The 20,916-nt window shown below is 35.6% G+C and overlaps 1 protein-coding gene across 11 annotated transcripts in view; it reads left to right on the top strand.

The window, feature by feature from the left end:
• LOC129952570 (protein doublesex) overlaps positions 1-20,916 on the top strand; it is a 298,820-nt gene that overhangs the window by 129,733 nt on the left and 148,171 nt on the right. Inside the window, exon 3 of one of the 11 annotated variants that reach the window (XM_056065317.1) lies at positions 1,780-1,900. The exons of 9 other annotated variants lie outside the window; for them this stretch is intronic. In XM_056065317.1, the coding sequence (XP_055921292.1) occupies positions 1,780-1,838 (59 nt within the window). In that variant the 3' untranslated portion in view covers positions 1,839-1,900. Of the gene's footprint in view, positions 1-1,779; positions 1,906-20,916 lie in introns of those variants that run through there. One more of the 11 variants, XM_056065269.1, reaches the window with a different exon arrangement.

Raw genomic sequence — 20,916 nt, 5'->3', positions numbered from 1 at the left:
GGTCACGAATCCGCGAAGGATTTCAGACCAATAAGCTTAACATCTCTTGTGCTTAAAACCTTGGAGCGCATTCTTGATTACCCTATTAGAGAAATTCTAATTGGACGACCTCTCTAAAGCTCTCAGCATGCTTTTCTTAAGGGCAAATCTACGGAGACTGCCCTCCATTAGGTAGTGCGTACTGTAGAACAAACAATCCATTATAAAGAAATTACTCTTGCCACCTTCCTAGTCATAGAAGGTGCTTTTAACAACGTCCTTACAGAATCCATAGAAGAATCGCTCGTTAAGTTCGGTGTAGAAGACTTCACTCGAGAATGGATTATTTCCATGCTCAGTGGTAGGAAGATTCGAGCCACTCTAGGCAATACAATCGCAACAAAACACGTGAGTAGGGGAACACCCCAGGATTGTGTTCTTTCGCCTCTTATATGGCTTCTGGTCATGGATACAATTCTCGTTAAATTAGAGAGATGTGGAGTGAAGGCGGTAGCCTACGCGGATGATTTGGTGCTATTGGTGTCAGGAAAGTACACCTTTGTGATTAGTAAAATCACGGAGTCAGCTTTGAAGAAAGTTATTCACTGGGCCACTAGTTGTGGACTAGGAGTTAACCAAAGTAAAACTGAACTGTTGCTCTTTACCACCAAAACTAAAGTACCGCCCTTCACGCTACCTCGACTCAACGGTCGAGTCCTATCATTGTCTTCCAAACCAAAATATTTGGGAGTTATACTCGACCCTTAACTAAACTGGAAACTAAATATTGAAGTACGGGTTAAGAAGCCCTGTGTTGCCTTCTAAGCCTGTAGCAAAACTTTCGGCAAAAAGTGGGGACTTCAGTCAAAGATAATTTTATGGACGTACACAGCCGTAGTACGTCCAATCTTAACATATGATTCGATTGTGTGGTGGCCTGCTCTTAGCAAAGCCTATAATATTAATAAGCTAAAGAAGGTTCAGAGAACAGCTTACGTGGGCACCACAGGGGCCATGCGTACTTGCCCAACGGATGCCTTAAACGTTATTTTGGATCTTTTACCAATCGACTTTTTTATTAAATACATAGTTTCCTGCAGCGCTATTAGGCTGAAGGAATCAAACAGCTGGTTGTCAAAACCTTATGGTCACAGCAACACAACGAAATTGATTCCCTCAGATATTATCTCGGTAGACACTGACTACTGCACTCCTACTTTGAGCTTTAGTAAAGGTTTTAAGGTTACATTCCCATCTAGAGAAGATTGGGAGGATTACATCGTGTCAATAGGTTTCGACACAACCATCTTTACTGACGGCTCAAAGATAGAGTGCGGAGTTGGTTCTGGGATCTTTTCTGAGTCTCTAAATGTATCCAAATCCCTTAGGCTTCCTGACTTTGCTAGCTTTTTTCAGGCTGAACTGATGGCAATAAGGGAGGCATGTAAGATACTTAAAGAAAAGCCAAACGAAAACCGAAATGCGTCTATCTTTACAGACAGTCAGGTCATCTAAGTTGGTCCAGCAATGTCGCGAGGAGCTTGCAAGTTGATCTCTTACAACACGTTTTGTCGTAGTTGTAGTGACCAAAGAGAAAGTGAAACGATAACGCATTTCCTCTGCAAATGTCCTGCTTTGGCAAACACTAGAATGAAATACTTTTGAAAAACATTCTTTCAGGAACTTGATAAGCTATCTGAGACAAAGATTAGAGACTTAATCTTTTTTCTTAATGAGACAAAATGGCTTTAACATAATCGCTATAAACCTTCTCTATAAATATTTCCCTTTCTATCACAGGTCAAACGATTTTTGGTATCAAAACGGCGCACTACAGTGCGAATTGGATCTCAGGCTAAGTTGCCTTGAGATCGCTATTTCTACCTACCTACCACAATTATAACCAGCACAACCAACAGAGGTAAGTATTTTGGAATGCTAGTTTCTATTTGATCTTAAGCACATGAACATCCTATTAGGAATATGTTTAGCCAATACACACATCAATTTTATATTGCATGCCGTGCAGGTTAGCACAAATGTTGTGCCAGAAATTACCCAACTAAATATGGGTGCAGTGCTGGTGCCAAGTTTGGTGCAGAAGTTACTCAACCATCGGTGCACACATCAATTTTGTATTGGGTTTAGTAGGAGTGACAGATTTTGAGTTGGATGGAGTAGGAGCTACGCAACCAAATAAGCACAACTCAAAGAAATCCAACTATAAAAGTATATCCCACAACCAATTTATCACTGAAAATCCAATCCCACAACCAATGTTGAAATGAATGGTGCTAAAAATCCAACCACGTACAATTATTCCCAATGAGAATCAAACTGGAAACTTGGGATGCATCCCAATTGGGACGTGCGGTGCCGGTGCCAAGTTTGGTAGCAGCTACCCAACCGAAAAAACAATATCCAAGAAAAATTTAATTTTTGAACTAGAAATCCGACTAGGAAAGTATATTCCACAACCAATTTATCACTAAAAATCCAATCCCACAACCAATATTCAAATGGAAATACAAATGCTGCTAGAAATAGAACCACCCACACTCATTCCCAATTAGAATCAAACTTGAAACTTGGAAATTCATCCCAATTGGTATGTGCCGTGCCGTGCTAAGTTTTTGGAGTAGGAATTACCTATTTATACTACTCACAACTTTACTCTTGTCAGTCCAGAAAATATTCCTCATGCTCCCCAAATGCTCTTGCGCAAAGTTTTGCTTAAGTTTTTTTTCGAAATGGTACTTTTCTTGGACTGCGAACATTTAGGTTTTAATCCCTTAATCATCTTCTCACTGTACGTAGACTGCAGGGTCAATCAAGTTCGTCCTAAATTTGTGAATCAGTTGCAGTAGTGGCACTACCCAGAGTGACATTTAAACCAAGCAGTAGAAATAAACCGTTAAATTATAACTTCCAACGGATAGCTTAGTTACTTTCAATACTAAACTAAAATAGAGGTAAGAAAAAGTGACTATCTTTAACGATAGGATGATGTTGTGGTTTTATCGCCAGTCTTACACATGATAGATTCAGAAACATCTTTCCTCCATACAGAGGCGAGCAAGAAAAAAGCTATGAAATTAAAAATATTTTATTCAGAAATATAAAATTAAAAGAAGTTTGATCGGAAAAGTAACTGTAGCAAATATTTTACGTTTTTATATGAATTGAATTGCAATTTATTGATAATAAGTTGACAATGAAACAAACTTTGTGTTTGACTGACTCGAAATTAAAGGAAGTAAATTAATAGCAGTGCTTGTCTATTTGTTTATAGTTTACGAAACAACATTATAAAAAGTTCAATTAAATAGCATGACCTTTATTTTAAATAACAGCTTAAAAACGACGTTTCATTGAGCCGACACGCCCCTCACATCTTTGCGGTATTATTGATTCGCAAGCTTGCTGCCTGCCAATAACGGTCCATAACTCCTTTTGTATTTTTACTTGCGACATATAGGAACTATATGGCAAGTTTTGCATTCGTGCAAAATTTCGAACTCGAGATTTTAATCAAACATGATATTACGATGGTAGAGAAGTCGAAAAAAGTGGGTCCGCGATTCCGTCCGGTCGGTTTTGTCTGTCTGTCCACGCTCCTACAGCCTAAACCATTGGGTCGATTGAGTTCAAACTTGGAAGTTAAGGTTTTGAGCAGATTCGCGTTAGGCGTTTTTTTCATTTTTTTTAAGATCAAAACTAACAGTGGCCCCCATACAATTTTTTTGGTCAAAAACTGAAAATTCAAATTTTCTCAAAAACAAACCGATAGATTTTTTTAAATTTTCTCTAAAATTTTATTTTTAACTTTGGCTTCTTTTTATAAGAAAACCATATTTTTGTATTGCTCAGGAAAGGTACCGCTCATAGAACCGTTATTTTGTTTTTTAATTTTCTCAGCAACTTATGAACTGATTTTAATAATTTTTTTTCTGAATAAGCTCCTATATTTCCTTAACAATATTTGATTAACAGAAATTCAATTTTTAATTGTTTGGATTTTTTAAAAAATATTGAATTTTTATTTTTCAAAACTCTATATCTTAAAAACGGGTCAACAATTTTTTACGAAATTCAAACGTTAGACGTATATTTACAATCACTAAATAACTGCATTCCAAAAATATTTTTAGAACAAAATTGGAAAATTTTCTATATAAAAAATTAATTTAAAAAAAACCGCTCTAACGATTTTTAAAATAAAAATTTAAAAAAATCAACGGTTTTTTTTTTGTTTATAAAATGGCATTTAAATTTTTGAAGACAAACTTATTTTTCAGGTAAAATTTTGAATCTTAAAATATTATTTTTTAATTATTTTTAGTGTGCATGAGCCGGAAAGAGCGCATTATTTTGACAAAATTGTAATTACATTCCTAGCTTTCATCCAAATTAGTGCATTTGGTACACATTTATATGATATATTTAATTAACAATCTATTTTAAAGAGTCTATCAAGAAGTATTATCTTGGTAACTTTGTATATAATGATTTTAAAATATTATTCTTTACGAATAAGGTTGTTTCGCACATGATTTACTGGCCTTCGCCTATATAAAAAAATAAATACTTAGTACCTACAAGTTAAAGAAACTGGCCAGAGAGAGTATATGTATTTTCTATTAGAATCACTTTTTCAACGCATACACATTGTACCTATTTATAAAGGTATTAAGTACAACTTCTACAACTACTGCTTACGTGTCACTTCTTAACTAAAATCTAAAACGCACAAGAGCCTGACTGTAAACAACACATGAACAGCAATTTCTTGTACTTGTTCGTATGCTTGTTTTTTAAAACTTTAGTGAAAAAAATAGACTAAACGTAATAACTCCATGTTTGCGCTGAAAACTTGTAGTAAAGAAGGAATGTAGTATGTACCTTCTAGCCACTAATAACATTCCTTCATTATCATCATAAACATGTCCTTATCTATCTATCTGCATAAAGCTAAGCACGCCAAGTGAACTATTCTATGGTCGTTTTAGACATCTACCTGCTACCTAACTACACAACCAATAGGCGATCGCCTTAAAATTTAAACATTCATGGTCTGCCTCTTTCTTATCTTATTTATTTTCCATCCTAGTTCTTCTAATATGAAATTATAATAAAGCTATCTAAAGGAAAAAAGCTTTTAAGGAGCAAGTTGAATCTATATGAATCGCATTGTAGCTTTATAGGTAATAGAAACAAAGATCGTACACAAGTAAAACAAGACTTATGAATGTAAATAAAAACAAATATCGGTAAAAGATCCTAAACAGCTGACTTATTCATACAAAAGTTTGTTTCATCCCCTTATTAGATACAATATTAAGCCATTTTGTTTGTTATATAAAGTGCATTGATATAAATAAAACAAAAACAAATTCATCAACCTTCATATGGAAGCTCTTTATGTGAAAATATATACAAGCATAGACTCAAATAGAATGAAGGAAATTGTGTAGACTTTTTGGGTCGAAAATTAATTATCTCCCTTATTCTGCTGGCTGCTTATGGGAATGGGAATAATATTTTCTCTCGCTCCCGCTGAATTTCTCCACTTTCGATACTAACGCCACGCCAACGACTCGGCATCTGGTCGCCCTAAAAGTTTATGCTCATGAGAGTACTATGGTTTTCATATACAAAGATCGTGCGGTTTTTTGACAATTCAAATGGCATTTATATCTTTGAAGCCAAACTTATTTTATAGGAATATTTTTAAATCTCATATAAGTACTTTTTTAAACAGACTCTTTCCATACAGGAGCAAGTTCGTGCGACCCAGTCGTGCATTTTATTTTGTTTGGCTCTCCAGACTGCTTCTTTGTATGTTCGCCCAAAGATTTTTAATAGGATTGAGGTCAGGAAACTAAACTTAAATAGTATTTAATGATAGGATAAATAATAAGTATATAAGTTTTATGAGTATATCGTAAAAGTTTTATTTTAAAAAAGAATGTTTTATCAACGAAAGATTATTACATTAGATTCAAATTTTAATTATAAGTTACTCTAATGGAGTTGGAGTGTGCGCATCGAGGCTAATCGAGGGTACAAGTCGTTCTGCCCATTTGTAGCTCTGATCTCCTCGAATGCTGTACTGTTACGTTCGAGAAGTGTCTTACGCCTTTTTGGTTAAGTGGCTTCATCGTCAATTGTTTCAATCTTATTTTCTATGTACGGTTATCTTTTAGTTATAATAGTTTACATATAAAGTGCACGAATATTAAAAAACAGAAAGAGTAGTTAAGTTTTTCGGGTTTCGATTCCAGCCATAGACTGACTTTATTTTGTTCAATAGCTTAATTCTAAACCCAATGTTGTAACAATCACATCGTGGGTGGTCAATTATAAAATAAAGATAAGAAGAACTAATAGCGATTATATTTCTGCAAATTTGCAGAAGGCAACATTAACAAAGAGTTAATGTGCAAAGGCGTTTTGTGCAATTCTTCTACTTTTTTGTTGTTGTCTTCTTTTTTGTTTATATCCGATGATAACGAAATATCATCGGATATGTTAATGTGCAAAGATATTTTGTCCAATGTTGCATAATGCAAGTAACAACAAGTTTCCAATATCAATTTCTTGTATAAGTTTCTCTTTAAAACTTTTCTTTTCACAATATGTATAATTGTTTTGTAAAATATTTGATAAGCATTTATTTGCTATTTTCATTTTCGATATATTATTTTCTTCTTGAACAATGTATGTTGTATTACTTATCAGTATTATTATAGTTATTTTAATGTCAAGTTGCATATAGTTTTTATTTGGGGTTGGTATAATAATTAAAGTTTTAAATTTTAATTGTTTTACGAAATTTGAAATTAATACCACAAATAACAATATGGCATTTCTTTGTGAACGTAGGCTACATTTTATGTATTTTTATTTCGAACCACCGATATTATAAAAATCTATTTCTTCATTCGTAAGGAAAAATCTATTCATTATACCATGCTTAGACACTATTATATTTTCTTGTATTTTCTCTATTTTATCTTTTACTTGATTAATTAACAACTGGAAATTGTTATACTTAGTTATTTTAAAATTTTGTTCTATAGTGTCTTTATAAGTTTTATCAAACCATTCCTGATGAGATTGAATTAATAATCTTATGTTCGTAAGATAGTTTTGTAAGTCGCTACTTATTCTTATGTGCTTGTTCATATTAGTTATTATAACACGTTGATTGTTATCTAAAGTTTTCAAATGTTTTTCTACAAATTCTTTTTCTTCATAATTCATCGGTAGTACCCGTGGCATGATGGTTAGTGCGTTGGACTGTATTCCTAACGAACGCGTGGAATTGGAAGAATACGTTGCAACGCATTCTTACAATTACAGTAAGATGCGTTGGCCTCGTTTCACCAACGCCTTAGCGAGAGAACTTCGTTCGAGTGACATAGCCCCACCAAACAACAGAAACATGACAAATACAGAAATTGACCAACATTTACAACAGATGGACGAAACAATAAAACGAACGATGGAACGGACAATTCCAAAGTACAAAGAACGGGACCAAATGGACGCTTACAAAAACGCGGCAATTGACGCACTACGTAGGCACAAGAGTGGCTTACTAACAAGGCTCAAAAACTTGTACAGACGACTTACAGACCCACACGATTTGGAGGTTTGGACACTGAAGTCGTCAATAAAAAATGTCAATCTGTTGATTAAGGAGAACTACAGGCTATCAATTAACAAGTACTGGGATCCGGTCAGTTAATTCGAGTGACCCTAGTATGTTCCTCAAAATCAACAAGATATTCAGGAAAAAAACGATAATGACCTTCCGTGTCTTAAACTCCAAAGAACTGAAGAGAACAGAGACGTACTCATGACAGCGCAAATAGATCCAGAGGACGCTATCTTTGACGATCACTTTTACGTAATTGAAAATCCGAAGGAAAAAGTGAAGGCGGTGGGAGCTGCTTTCCAGCAAGTGTACAAGGTGAATGTTAGCATTTGCCCCAACCACGACCTGGAAAACAGAGCCCTACTTAATCACTTTTACCTTCGAAATGATATGACACAATGGTGATCTGAGAACCGCGGTTTCATGCGGTTCAATGACGATTCCTTGGCAAATGCCATAATCGCCAAGCAAACCGCTGTGGTTCATCCTCTCCCGAAAAAGGGAAAGGACAACTCAAACCAGTCAAATCTTCGGTCGATAAGTCTTCTTCCGAGCATCAGCAAAGTCTTCGAAAAGATCATTAATAGGGTTCTGACTAAGTGGGCTGCGGACAACAAAATTATTCCGGATAAACAGTTCGGGTTCAAGGCGGGTCATGACACAATTCATGCTGCGTCTAAACTCGTTTCTGATATCCAATGGAATAAATCAAAACAACAATGCACAGGTGCTTTTCTGGTTGATTTGGAAAAGGCCTTTTACACCGTATGGTTAGAGGGTCTTTACCTAAAACTGAGCAGGCTTGGCATAAGCAAGCCATTGTTTTATATACTTTATGATATCCTTAACGGTAGAAAGTTTGTGGCAATGTAACTTCTACCACAACATTCTCAATTAGAAATGGTCTTCAACAGGGAGCGGTGAATTCGCCGATTCTCTTCAGCATTTACACCAGCGGTCTTATAGGTAGTCTTATAAAGGCAATTGCGTACGCCGACGATCTAATTGCGTACAGAACGGCCCGAAGGGTGGAGGTTAGTAGAAATCGCTTGCAGCGTGATTTCGACAAGATTCAGCGATATTGCAACGACTGGAAACTGAAAATAAATGTCCAGAAGTCGGAGACAATTCTGTTCCGGCCTCCGTTGGCTAGGGCCACGAGGGATACGTGCAAGAATTGGCGCAAGATGGTCATCGTTGGTCTTCGCGGGCAGCCATTGGCGAGCAAAAGTGTAGTGAAGTACCTCGGTATCTGGTTAGATCAGTATTTATATTTCGACAGACATATAAATGCTGCTCTGACCAGGGCCAGAGGAGCCTTCGCTCTGCCGAAACGGCTGTTTTTAAGTAGTCGGCTTGACCCCAGAGTGAAGGTAATGTGCTACATGGCCCTCATACGGCCTATGATCGTTTATGGTTGTCCTGTGTGTATGTTCAACCTTGGCCCTTCCCAGATGGAGAAGTTTCGGGTGTTCGAGCGGCAGTGTTTACGACGCTGTACTGGCTTATATCGAACATATATCTTCTTATGTGCATTACTATTCCAACGAGGTCCTATAGAATGGGGCTCGAATCAATAGAATTGACAATTTCGTGATAAAACTCGTTCGAGGTCACATTGCAAGAGCTATGTCTTCGACCAACAATTTAATTTTCTGGGCGTTCTATCCGAACGACGAGTATTTTAAAAGTGCACGCTTGAGCATCTTCATTCCACCAGAGGCATTCCTCTTTTTAGACAAATGCGGTCTGATACAGGATAGATTGGCAGTTCCGTTAATCTACCATGTCAGACGAAGAACCGTGGATAGGCGACTCCCGTACAGTCGGGACGTCATGGCACAAGGCGGAGCGGAGCTCCTTCGGTTCAGTAGGGCTGTGTCCGAACGGGACCGAACTGATAGGGTGAAGCAGGAGAACCAGTTTTGGTTGCTTCAATCGGCACTTGATAGTGGGTAGTCGGGATGGGGTTTTAAGCCTTGGCCGGCTTACATACTTGTTTTATAGTTGAAGGGTTTAGTTTTAAGTAGAATAGGCATGGTGGCACAAAAAAAATAATTAAAAAATAAAAATAAAAACAAACAAAATTAAAAAAAACATGGAATATAAACAAGAGACAAAAATTAAAAAAAGAAAATTAAATATAAAAACAAAAAACCTTAGATTTGCTGCTGTGGCTGTTCTAGTTTTAAGTAGTTTATAGGTAGAATAGGTAGTTTAAGTTAGTTTTAAGATTTATATTAGGGACCTTATTTTAAGTAGTTTTTAAGTAAAAATAAAAAGGATATTGATAGTAGTTTTTTAAATTTTCTAATCAATACAAAAATAAATAAAAATGAATTGAAGTTAAAATAGATCTTAGGGCCGAAAGGCATTAGTAGTTAGTGTTATAGTTTAACTTAGAGTGTCCGTATGGGACCATTAAGTTAGTTGTAAGTTATGGATAATTAGGCTAGTTTTATGAATTTTTGTCTAGCTTTAAGATAGGTTTAAGAATGAATTAATAAAAATGGATTTAAAAAAAAAAGGGCGTTGGACTGTCATGCAAGGAGTCTTGGGTTCAATTCCTGCCTGTGCCACCTTAATTTAAAAAAAAATAATTTTCGCGGGTACTACTGCCTCTTGCGATGAAAAAGTGCTTTCTCAAATTAGCCGTTCTGATTCGGCCTTAAATTATAGGTCCCTTCCATTCCTGACAATAGTACTCGCACACAGTAAGGGTTGAGAGTTGTAAGTCACTAGGCCCTGGTTCCCAACGGACTCTGGCGCCACCCAATTTAATTTAGTTTTTCTTCGTCCATGTTGGCAAATAACCAATTAATTACACGTCCTCCCACATTAACTAATCCTCTCTATTGTCTGGTATGAATGGTAATAGTTAGTAATGCATGTTTTAGTTCATTTATTATATATTTGATATTTAAGGTCAACCAACTATTTTTGTCTTCAAAACTATTAGAAATAGTTATTTTAATTGTTTGTATTGTATCGCTGATTTCGCTTAGATTGATTATATGGATGATCATTGAATAATTTTGTATTAAGTCAATTCGTTCAGTTTCCAAAACTGTATATCCTGCTTCAGTTTCCAGTTTGTTGAACCTTCTGTCATTGAAATTGCGATTCCGATCATTAATATTATTATCATTGAGATCTGCAAAAGGTTTTAATGGTCTTTCAATTTGTATAATGTCAATCTTATTTGTATTATTTGGATTATATTTTAAATATCGCCTAGCTGTTCTCTGCCTAACTGCTTTTGGATTTTTACTTGCGACATATAGGAACTATATGGCAAGTTTTGCATTTGTGCAAAATTTCGAACTCGATATTTTAATCAAACATGATATTACGATGGTAGAGAAGTCGAAAAAAGTGGGTCCCGCGATTCCGTCCGGTCGGTTTTGTCTGTCTGTCCATGTACCTACAGCCTAAACCATTGGGTCGATTGAGTTAAAACTTTGAAGTTAAGGTTTTGAGCAGATTGAGCGTTAAGCAACCTATACAATTTTTTGGGTGAAAAAACGAAAATTCGAATTTTCTCAAAAACAAACCGATAGATAATAAATATATTATTATTGGTAACTTAGTATATGTGATTTTAAAATATTATTCTTTACGAATAAGGTTGTTTCACACATGATTAACTTGCCTTCACTTATATAAAAGAATAAATACTAAGGACAAGTTAAAGTAACGGGCCAGAAAGAGTATACCTAATTATAAAGGTATTACGTACAACTTTTACAACTACTGGTTACAAGTCACTTCGTAACTAAAATCCAAAACGCACAAAAGCCTGACTGTAAACAACACATGAATAGCGATTTCTGGTACCTGTTTGTATGCTTGTTATTTTTTTTTAACTTTAACAAAATAAATAAACTGAACGTAAAAACTCCATGTTTGCGCTGAAAACTTGTAGTAAAGAAGGAATGTAGTATGTACCTTCTAGCCACCAATAACATTCCTTCATTATCATCATAACCATGTCCTTATCCATCTATCTGCATAAAGCTAAGCACGCCAATGAACTATTCTTTATTCGTTTTAAACATCTACCTGCTACCTAACTACACTACCAATAGCCGATCGCTTTACAACTTAAACATTCATGGTCTGCCTCTTTCTTATCTTATTTATTTCCCATCCTGGTTCTTCAAATATAAAATTACAATAAAGCTATCTAAAGGAAAAAAGCTTTGAAGGAACAAGTTGAATCTATATGAATCGTATCCTAGCTTTATACATAACAGAAACTATTTTACATATACAAAAATCGTACCCAAGTAAAAGTAAAGTATGAATGTAAATAAAAACAAATATCAGTAAAAGATCCTAACAGCTGACGTAAGCATGCCAAAGTGTCTTTCATCCCCTTATTAGATACAATATTAAGCCATTTTGTTTACTTTTCAGTTTTATTTTTTATATAAATTGCATTGATATAAAAAAACAAAAATAAATTCATCAACCTTCATATGGAATCTCTTTATGTCAAAACATATACAATACTCAAATAGAATGAAGGAAATTGTGTAGACTTTTTGGTCGAATATTAATTCTTATTCTGCTGGCTGCTTATTTGAATGGAAATAATATTTTTCTCTCGCTCCCGCTGAATTTCTCCACTTTCGAAACTAACGACTCGACATTTGGTCGCCCTAAAAGTTTCTGCTCATGAGAGTACTATGGTTTTCATATACAAAGATCGTGCGGTTTTTTTGAAAAATCAAATGGCATTTATATCTTTGAAGACAAACTTATTTTACAGGTATATTTTTAAATCTTATATAAATACTTTTTTAAACAGACTCTTAGCATACATGAGCAAGTTCGTGCGACCTAGTATTTGTATATAATCTGCCTTGATTACTATAGTCTGGTATAGCCTCACGTTTTAAGTTAATTCTATTAATGGTTTTGATTTTAATGTCTTGCGTACAATTTTGTATCTTTTTGAAATCTAGGTTGAGTCGATTGATAAAATCAATTGGTTTAGTTTTAGTCGTTGAATAAATCGTATTACTATAAAAACGTACAGCTCTAATTACTAATTCTTCTATATCCATGTCTTTGTCCTGATTTTTAAAACTTTCAATATCAGAATTCCCAGTGTGAGAATTAGGTGTTGTGAAATGAACTTTAATGTTTCTTTCGCGGCAAAATAATTTTATCAACTTGTTATTTAATTCATTATCCATTACAACAATATCTGGTTTACCTAGCAATGAAATTCTTTCTTTTAATTTAACTATTACCATACACATATTTTTATCATCCATCTTGTATACTTCCTAGGTTAGTAAGTTTATCAATAGTGGTTATAAAATATGTTTTATGTACTTGAAAAATGAACTATCATATTGGGTCTGTCTGTTGTTTGAGTATGATTGAAGTATTTTTTAAATGGTTTTCTGTCATATTTGTTCTCATAACAGATTTGACAGCAATTAATATATTTATTAACGTATTATATAAGATTTGGGTAAAAATATTTGTTCCTTATTTAACTCCTATATGATAAGTTTCTTTATGTATCTATTCAATTATTTCATAAATCTCTTCTTAATTTTTCAAATCCTCTGCTAGTTTGGGACATTTAACGAACATTAAATTATTATTATTATTACTAAATAACTGAGTAAGTTTCTGTTGCAATATATTATATCTATTATCATCCAATTCAGAGTAAATTCCAACAGTTCCTTTATTTAAGGATATTCTAAATAAATCATTTAGGTAAGTATTATCAGTTAAATCTGTTTCGGCAATATAAATTATTTTATATTTTCTGAATAGGATTTCTTGCTCTTTAGTTTTTTTGGAGACTAATCTTATTTGTTTCCTATATTTATTGACAATTCCATCACTAATATAAAAGTGATAATTTAATTGTTGTTATTCACTATGAATAGTTTCAATGTCACCACCTCCTATTTCAAATAAACTTTTTCAATCTAAGTTTTCTTCGGTATTGTATTTGCTTTCCTCTTGCTTTTCAATATTTTGTATTCATCTTAAAAAATCTGTTTTTTATTATATTTCCCTTTAATGCACTCCATACACGATTCAATTTTATTTTCAATTTAGTTGTTAACTAAATTGATGCTTCACCACACACTACATAAACGTTGTTGAAAGACTTCTGCTTCAACTATCAAAACATCATTTTTTTCTCGTTGAAAAATTTCATTTAATCGAATCAAGATTTCTGAAAAAAAGAAAAATATTGGCATTGAAAATTATTGCAGAGTGCCTATATGACGATGAAGAAGTACAAATAAAAAGAAAAAGAATTTGGATGATAAGAATGGCGGTTTGAGTCATTTTTGTTTATTTTTTTAAGAACCACACCGAAACCAGAGAGACGAGACATCAGACATGACCACAGAGATAATTCTATTGAGATTATTCACGTCTCTGTTTTTTTATCTCGTTTAATTTCTTGCTAAGAAAGAGATGGAATCCGTTTGGTTTGACAGTAAATCAAATGCCTTGCCTACACACACCTCAACTAAGTTGAAAACATTCACATCAACTTTGAACAAATTCAAAATCTTTTGATTTTCTTCCAACTCAATCGTCAACCTTCAAAAAAATCAAATTCAAGCCCACACACGAGTTGATTTGATGAAATTGACATTAAATTGAAAGACAAGTTGAACTGTGTATGGAGTGCTTAAAAGGTATTCTACATCAAATTCAAATTCTCCTAGCATTATTTTCCATCGAATTATTCTTGTATTTTGTTCCTTAAATGAGTAAAGCCATTTAAGAGGCTGGTGGTCGGTTTGTACTAAAATTTGTCTGCCAAATAAATATGTTCTAAAATATTTAATGGCCTATACGATGGCCAATAACTCTTTTTCTAATGTGTGGTAATTTTGTTCATGATTATTTAATGTACGACTGGCATAGCAAACAGGTTTTCCATCTTGGCTAAAAAACCGCTTCTATTGCAACATTACTTGTCAGAAGTAAATACAATTTTTCTTTGAAAATCGGGATATGCTAAATCCGGATAGGTTGTAACTAATTTTTTCAATTTATTAAATGAATTTTTATAATTTTCATCTTGAAGATTTATTTTACTACCTTTCTTTAAGTATTTTACCATTGGATTTGCAATAAAGAAATAATTTTTTATAAATTTTCTATAGAATCCGGTAAGTCCAAAAAAGGACTAAATTCCCTTCACTGTTGTAGGCAAATTGACATTATTTATAACGCTGATTTTTGTCGGATTTGGCTTAGTGCTATCAACCGTAACAATATGCCCTAAAAATTCGGTTCCTTAAGCTAGGAATTTACATTTGTTCAATTGTATTTTTAAATTGTGTTCATTAAGTCTACGAAATATCTTCTGTAAACTTAAAAAATGTTCTTTTAAGGATGTCGAAAAGACTAAAACATCATCCATATATATAACGCAAATTTTATTGACAAAATCATCTGAAACCTCATTGAACGATCAAAAGACTTGACCGTCAACCCGGAGATCTTTATTATGCCCTTTATCGAAAGGATAGTTAGATCCTGGTTGATGCGTTGATCGAATTATCAACGGTAGCTATAAAACGACGAGGACTTTGAATGGCTTTCGAACAAAGACCATCAAAGTTAGCGAAGTAAAACGACGAGATTGGTTAAAGCAAAAAAACCAGCGATTTCCCCTAAGGGTTGTACAATAGTCCAAAAGATTTTATTTCGTTAGAAAGTCTTTATACAAAAATTTATGTAATTCCGAAAGAGAGATTACGTTACATTTTCAGTTAAACTTTTAAGGCGAATTTATAAATATCAAAAAAGATGGCGATTGGTATAATATAAGTTACAGATTTGAATTCAAAAATTAAATTTTGTCAGTTACTTAATTGGAATTTAAATCCAATATTTAAGAGTTATTTACAAAGTTTTAAAAATAAAAGTTTATGATGATGATATTTTCTGCTTCAACATTCCGCCTCCTTTGAAAAGACTTCCTTTGAAGATGGAATCGCTGCGAGTTTGCGAATGGGTCGCCTGAATTCTCCTTTTGACGTTTTTATCGGCGACTCTGACTCGACCATCTGGACCTTCGATGATTTTCGTGACTCTCCCCAAGAGCCACTTTTGAGGAGGTAGATTGTCCCCGTGAATAATGACGAGGCTTCCAACTGTGATGTTTGGTCTGGACGACGCCCACTTTGCACGTCCTTGGAGTTCTTGGATGTACTCTGATGACCATTGCTTCCAAAAGTGAGTTTTGACGGCATTTATTCGTCGCCATCGTTGTAGATAGCTGATGTCGGAGACTTCTTCAATTGGCTCAGGAACTGCTTTTAGTGATGACCCAATAAGCAGATGAGCTGGCGTTAGGGCTTCAACGTCATTGGGATCTGTGGACATCGGAGTTATTGGCCTGGAGTTCATTATGGCCTCGATCTCCACCAGCGCAGTTGACAGTTCCTCGAATGACAGCTTGGCACCTCCTAGGCTGCGATAGAGATGACCCTTTGCAACTTTAACGGCCGCCTCCCAAATTCCACCGAAGTGGGGTGCCCTGGGGGGTATAAAATGAAAATTTATGGTGGAATTAGAACAAAAATTAACAATGTTTTGTTGGTTAGATTTTTTGAACAACATATCGCGTAATTCCTTTAGTTTTGACTGTGCGCCAACGAAATTTGTCGCATTGTCACAGTGAATGTCTCTTGGGAGACCTCTACGACCTATCATCCTTTTCAATGCTCCTATAAAAGCATCAGCTGAAAGGAATGACACAGCTTCCAAGTGAACTGCCTTCGACGAGAAGCAGACAAAAACTGCAACATAAGTTTTATACGGAACTTTGCCCCGAATTTTATAATAGGTATATATCGGACCACAAAAATCCACCCCACAACAAACAAATGGACGTGATGGTGTCAATCTTTCGGCAGGCAAGTTTCCCATAACCTACTCATAAAGTTTTGGCCTATACCTTGCACAATGGGGACACTTTCTTACTACCCTTCGTGCTACCTCTCGAATATTTATTACCCAAAATCTTTGTCTGGTCAATGCGACAAGAGCTTTTGGACCAGCATGGTAGTTCGAATAATGAAGATGTTCGACTAGTGTCTTGCTAAAGATGCAATCTTTGGGCAGTAACAATGGATGCTTACTTTCCTCAGGCATGTTTGCATGCTTCAATCGCCCACCCACTTTCAACAAAAGAAGCCCATTCTTATCCTCGACGAAGGGACTTAGAGAATTTATGGATCCTTTCAGTGGTACGTTTGATTGTATAGCTTCAATTTCCTTAGCAAAGTACTTCATTTGAATCACGTTAACGATGATTTGTAGTGAATATTCCAGTTCATTGGCTGTCAAAAATTCACTAGGAAACGGGATTCTCCATACACGCAAATTAAGGTACCTTGCAACAAACGCAAAGATTCTGATGAGCTTTGTATACGAACTCACTCTCTCTATTGTTGTCTGGTTGTTGACAATTTAAAGCCATTTTTCGTTTTTCCAACAAAAGGTCCTCTGGTGAAGGACAGATATCTACCGTGGATGGCCAGTTTTCCTCCCGTTCAAACAAAAATGCTGGACCCTTAAACCAAATTGAGTTTTGTAGCTCTCCCACGGAACATCCTCGGGAAACGACATCTGCAGGATTGTGGGCTGTTGGAACATGTTTCCAAACCACCTGCTTCGTTGTCTCCTGAATTTCTGCTACCCTATTTCCAACAAATGTGTTGAGCCTTGATGAGTGTGTGGATATCCAGTGCAATACAATTGCAGAATCAGTCCAAAAAAATGCTTCCGAGAAATTTTTGTCGATCACTCTTTGAATTTTTAACCAGAGTTTGGATAAAAGATGTGCTGCACAAAGCTCTAAGCGCGGAAGTTGTTTCTTCTTAGCTGGCGCAACTCTAGATTTGGCGACTAAAAGCTTCACTTCTACTGACCCGAAAGTATCTATACTTCTCAGATATATACAGCAACCATATGCCTTCATAGAAGCGTCGGCGAAGCCATGTATTTGGTAGCTTGTTTTATTTTCTACAAACACGAATCGAGGAACAGAGAGATTTTGAATAGAGTGAAGATCGATCATAAATTGACGCCACTCAATGTCGATGTTTTGTGGAATTGATGCATCCCAGTCAACTTTATCCATCCAAAGCTGTTGTAGCAGGATCTTAGCTCGAATAATGATGGGGCTGAGCAAACCCATTAGATCGAAAAGGGACGAAGAAAGAGATAAAATGGATCTCTTAGTGTATTTTGTATACGATCGATTTGGCTTGTAAGAAAAACTGAATTCATCTGCCACCGGATTCCAAGCTATACCTAACGTGCTCGTGAGATTGGATTCAGTTAATCTTATTTCTTTTTGTTTTGTTTCCTCGATTAAGGAAAAATGATTGCTATTCCATTTTGAAAGCTCTAATCCAGCTGAATTCAAAATGGAAACGACTTCGTTTCGTTTTTGGGTTAGAGTATCTAAGTCGTCTGCTCCAGTCAACATATCGTCCACGTAAAAATCAGACTTTAGAACAGAAGCTCCTAGACTTAAATGCTCTTGATTTTTATCGGCCAAATACTGAATACAACGAATTGCCAAAAACGGTGCTGATGACGTACCATATGTTATGGTGTTAAGCTGGAATGTTTTAATAGGGGTGTGTGCATCTTCTCTCCATAAGATAAACTGCAACCTCCTATGCGATGGATGTACTAAGATTTGTCGATACATCTTGACAATGTCGGCTGTTAGAGCATATCGATAAAGTCTAAAGCGAAGCAAAATTATAACAAGTTCGTCTTGTATCGTAGGACCGACCATAAGTATTCCATTCAAGGATATTTGTGACGATGTTCGGCAAGATGCGTCAAATACTACGCGCAATTTTGTAGACACGCTTTCAGGCTTAATTACACATTGATGTGGCAAGTAATAGTGAGCGATTTCGAGATTAGGATTGTGTACGACTGACATGTGACCTAAAGATTCATATTGTTTCATAAAATCTACGTATTCCGTTTTCAACGATGAGTTCTTAGATAACCTACGCTCCAGAGATAAAAATCTTCTGAAGGCTATATCATAGGAAGCTCCAAGACAGTTGGGATCTCGTTTGAGAGGTAGGCGAACCATTAACCGACCGCTGGGTAGAACTTCGATGTTGTTCTTGAAGTGTTCCTCACAAGCAGTTTGCTCTTCAGACCACATCGACTGTTGACCCTGAATCTCTTCAAGTTCCCAGAACTTCTCTAAATATTTATCCAAAGAACTATCTTTTGAATTGACGAAGCACGATCTATTCGCTTCAACTACTTTTGTTTTGTATCTACCAGATACTATCCAACCTAAAGCAGTTTTTTGCAAGTGTGGAAGTCCTTCACCTAATTTGACTTGACCTGTTTCTAGCAGATCAAAGAATGCTTCAGCACCTACCAACATATCTGTGTTTCATTTATTTCAAGTATATTATTTAAGAAATCAATTTTGGCACCTAAGGGAATTAGAATATTGCTACCACTAATCTAATCAAAAGGTTTATTTTTAAAATCTGTCAATTTCACAGACATGGTTTTATCAGGGTACTTGAATTCTTTGGGCAGATTAACAATTACGTCTTCACTAATCATAGTTGAGCCTGTTAAAGTTCTTAATAAAAGAAATTTATCTAAATTTTGTCGGCCCTTTAAACTTCCAAAAACTTTATAATCTCCCAAAGTTATCACGGTCCCGTGTCAATTAAACATTTGAGAGGAGTTTCATTTACTGTTAATATTACTATGGGAAGTAGGCAGCCTGAGGCCGTTGTTGAAAATTTTCAGCTTGTTCTGTATCTATTTCCATTGCAATCGGATTTTGTCGACATCTTTTTAAATTGTTAATTTGTCTGTTATGAACAAAATTACTATGGTTGTTATTGCTATTAGAATTGTGGTTAAGACTATTTTGAATATATCTACTCTGATTATTATTCCAGTTAACATTGTTACTTTGTCTGTTGTGCAAATAGTTACCTCGTTTATTTTTTATTAAAATTGATATTTCGACTTTTATTGAAATATTTCTCCTGATTATTGTTTTTATAATTTTATGAATTATGGTCATTATTGTTAGGATCATACAAATTTCTTTCGTTTTTACTATCAACATTATTTTTCACATAAATATCTTTCATAGGATTGTTTTCTCTACAATAATTTTTTGCACTAGATATAAGTCTTTCTACTGCACAACACCAGCACCCCCCTCAATGCCATCAAGAAACAAGCCAGTTTCAGTGACGTCGCGAAGGGCAAAGTCGTGGTTGCGGTCATTGACAGGAGCGATGATGATAGCACAATATCGGCTGATCGTTGGCAGTTGGTCAAGGTTAAGCTCTCGGGTGGCTTTTTAAGCATTTTGAGAGAGCTTCCAGCACCACTTCCTTTCATAAACGATGGGAGTTGGCATCAAGGCCATGTCAAACTCATGGTTTGTGGCGACCAGAGATCTTGTGACCTTTACAAGCTTGCTGTCAGCCGGTTAGGTGAAGTTTGGCCGATGCGAAGCTCGAGGTTGTCGCTGTGGAAGACATTCCTAGCAGACCTAGAACCCGCATCTGGATACCGATTGAACCTGTTGGTATCGAGGACATTCTCGAGATGGTCAAAGTGTGTAACCCGTCCCTTCCGACGCATAACTGGAAAATAGCCAAGCTAGTGGAAGTGAAGGGTCTTTATAGGAGCGCCATTGTGGTACTCAATAAAGAATCCTTGGCTCCTCTAGCTCTAAACGATTGCTCCATAAACTATGGTTTCGAATAAATTAAAATTCGTATCTATAAAAAAGATGAGGTTAACGCGGAAAGCGGGCCTCCAAAAACTACCGAAGGTGAACTAGCGGTTGGTAAACCTGGGACGTCGTCTTCTCTCCTAACAGAGGGTGACGATGCACCCTTGTCCTCTCCAATTGCGACTGCACCCTCTACAAAAGTCGTGGACAGTCCATCCTTAATGGAGACTGAGGACGACCTTAACATGATCCTTCTGAGCGAGGACGAACTCTTGGGTTCATCTTCAGACTCAGAGGATCAGAACAAAACCGTGGTGGAGGTTGATCTGCCTAATTGTAGCCAAAATGCTGCAGTTAGTACAGATTAATCTCCAACACTCCATAAAGGCCTCGGCCTCACTTCTTCTCCGTCTGGCGAGTAACGGGGAAGACGTTGTCCTGATCCATGAGTCATAGATTGTAGGATCCGTTGTTCGAGGACTCAGGACTCCTGGATACTACACAC

The sequence above is a fragment of the Eupeodes corollae genome, chromosome 1 (assembly GCF_945859685.1).
Source record: "Eupeodes corollae chromosome 1, idEupCoro1.1, whole genome shotgun sequence".
In the NCBI taxonomy this organism is placed as follows: domain Eukaryota; kingdom Metazoa; phylum Arthropoda; class Insecta; order Diptera; family Syrphidae; genus Eupeodes; species Eupeodes corollae.
The sequence above is the reverse complement of the archived record's forward strand: the minus strand, read 5'-3'. Positions and strand labels throughout refer to the sequence as shown.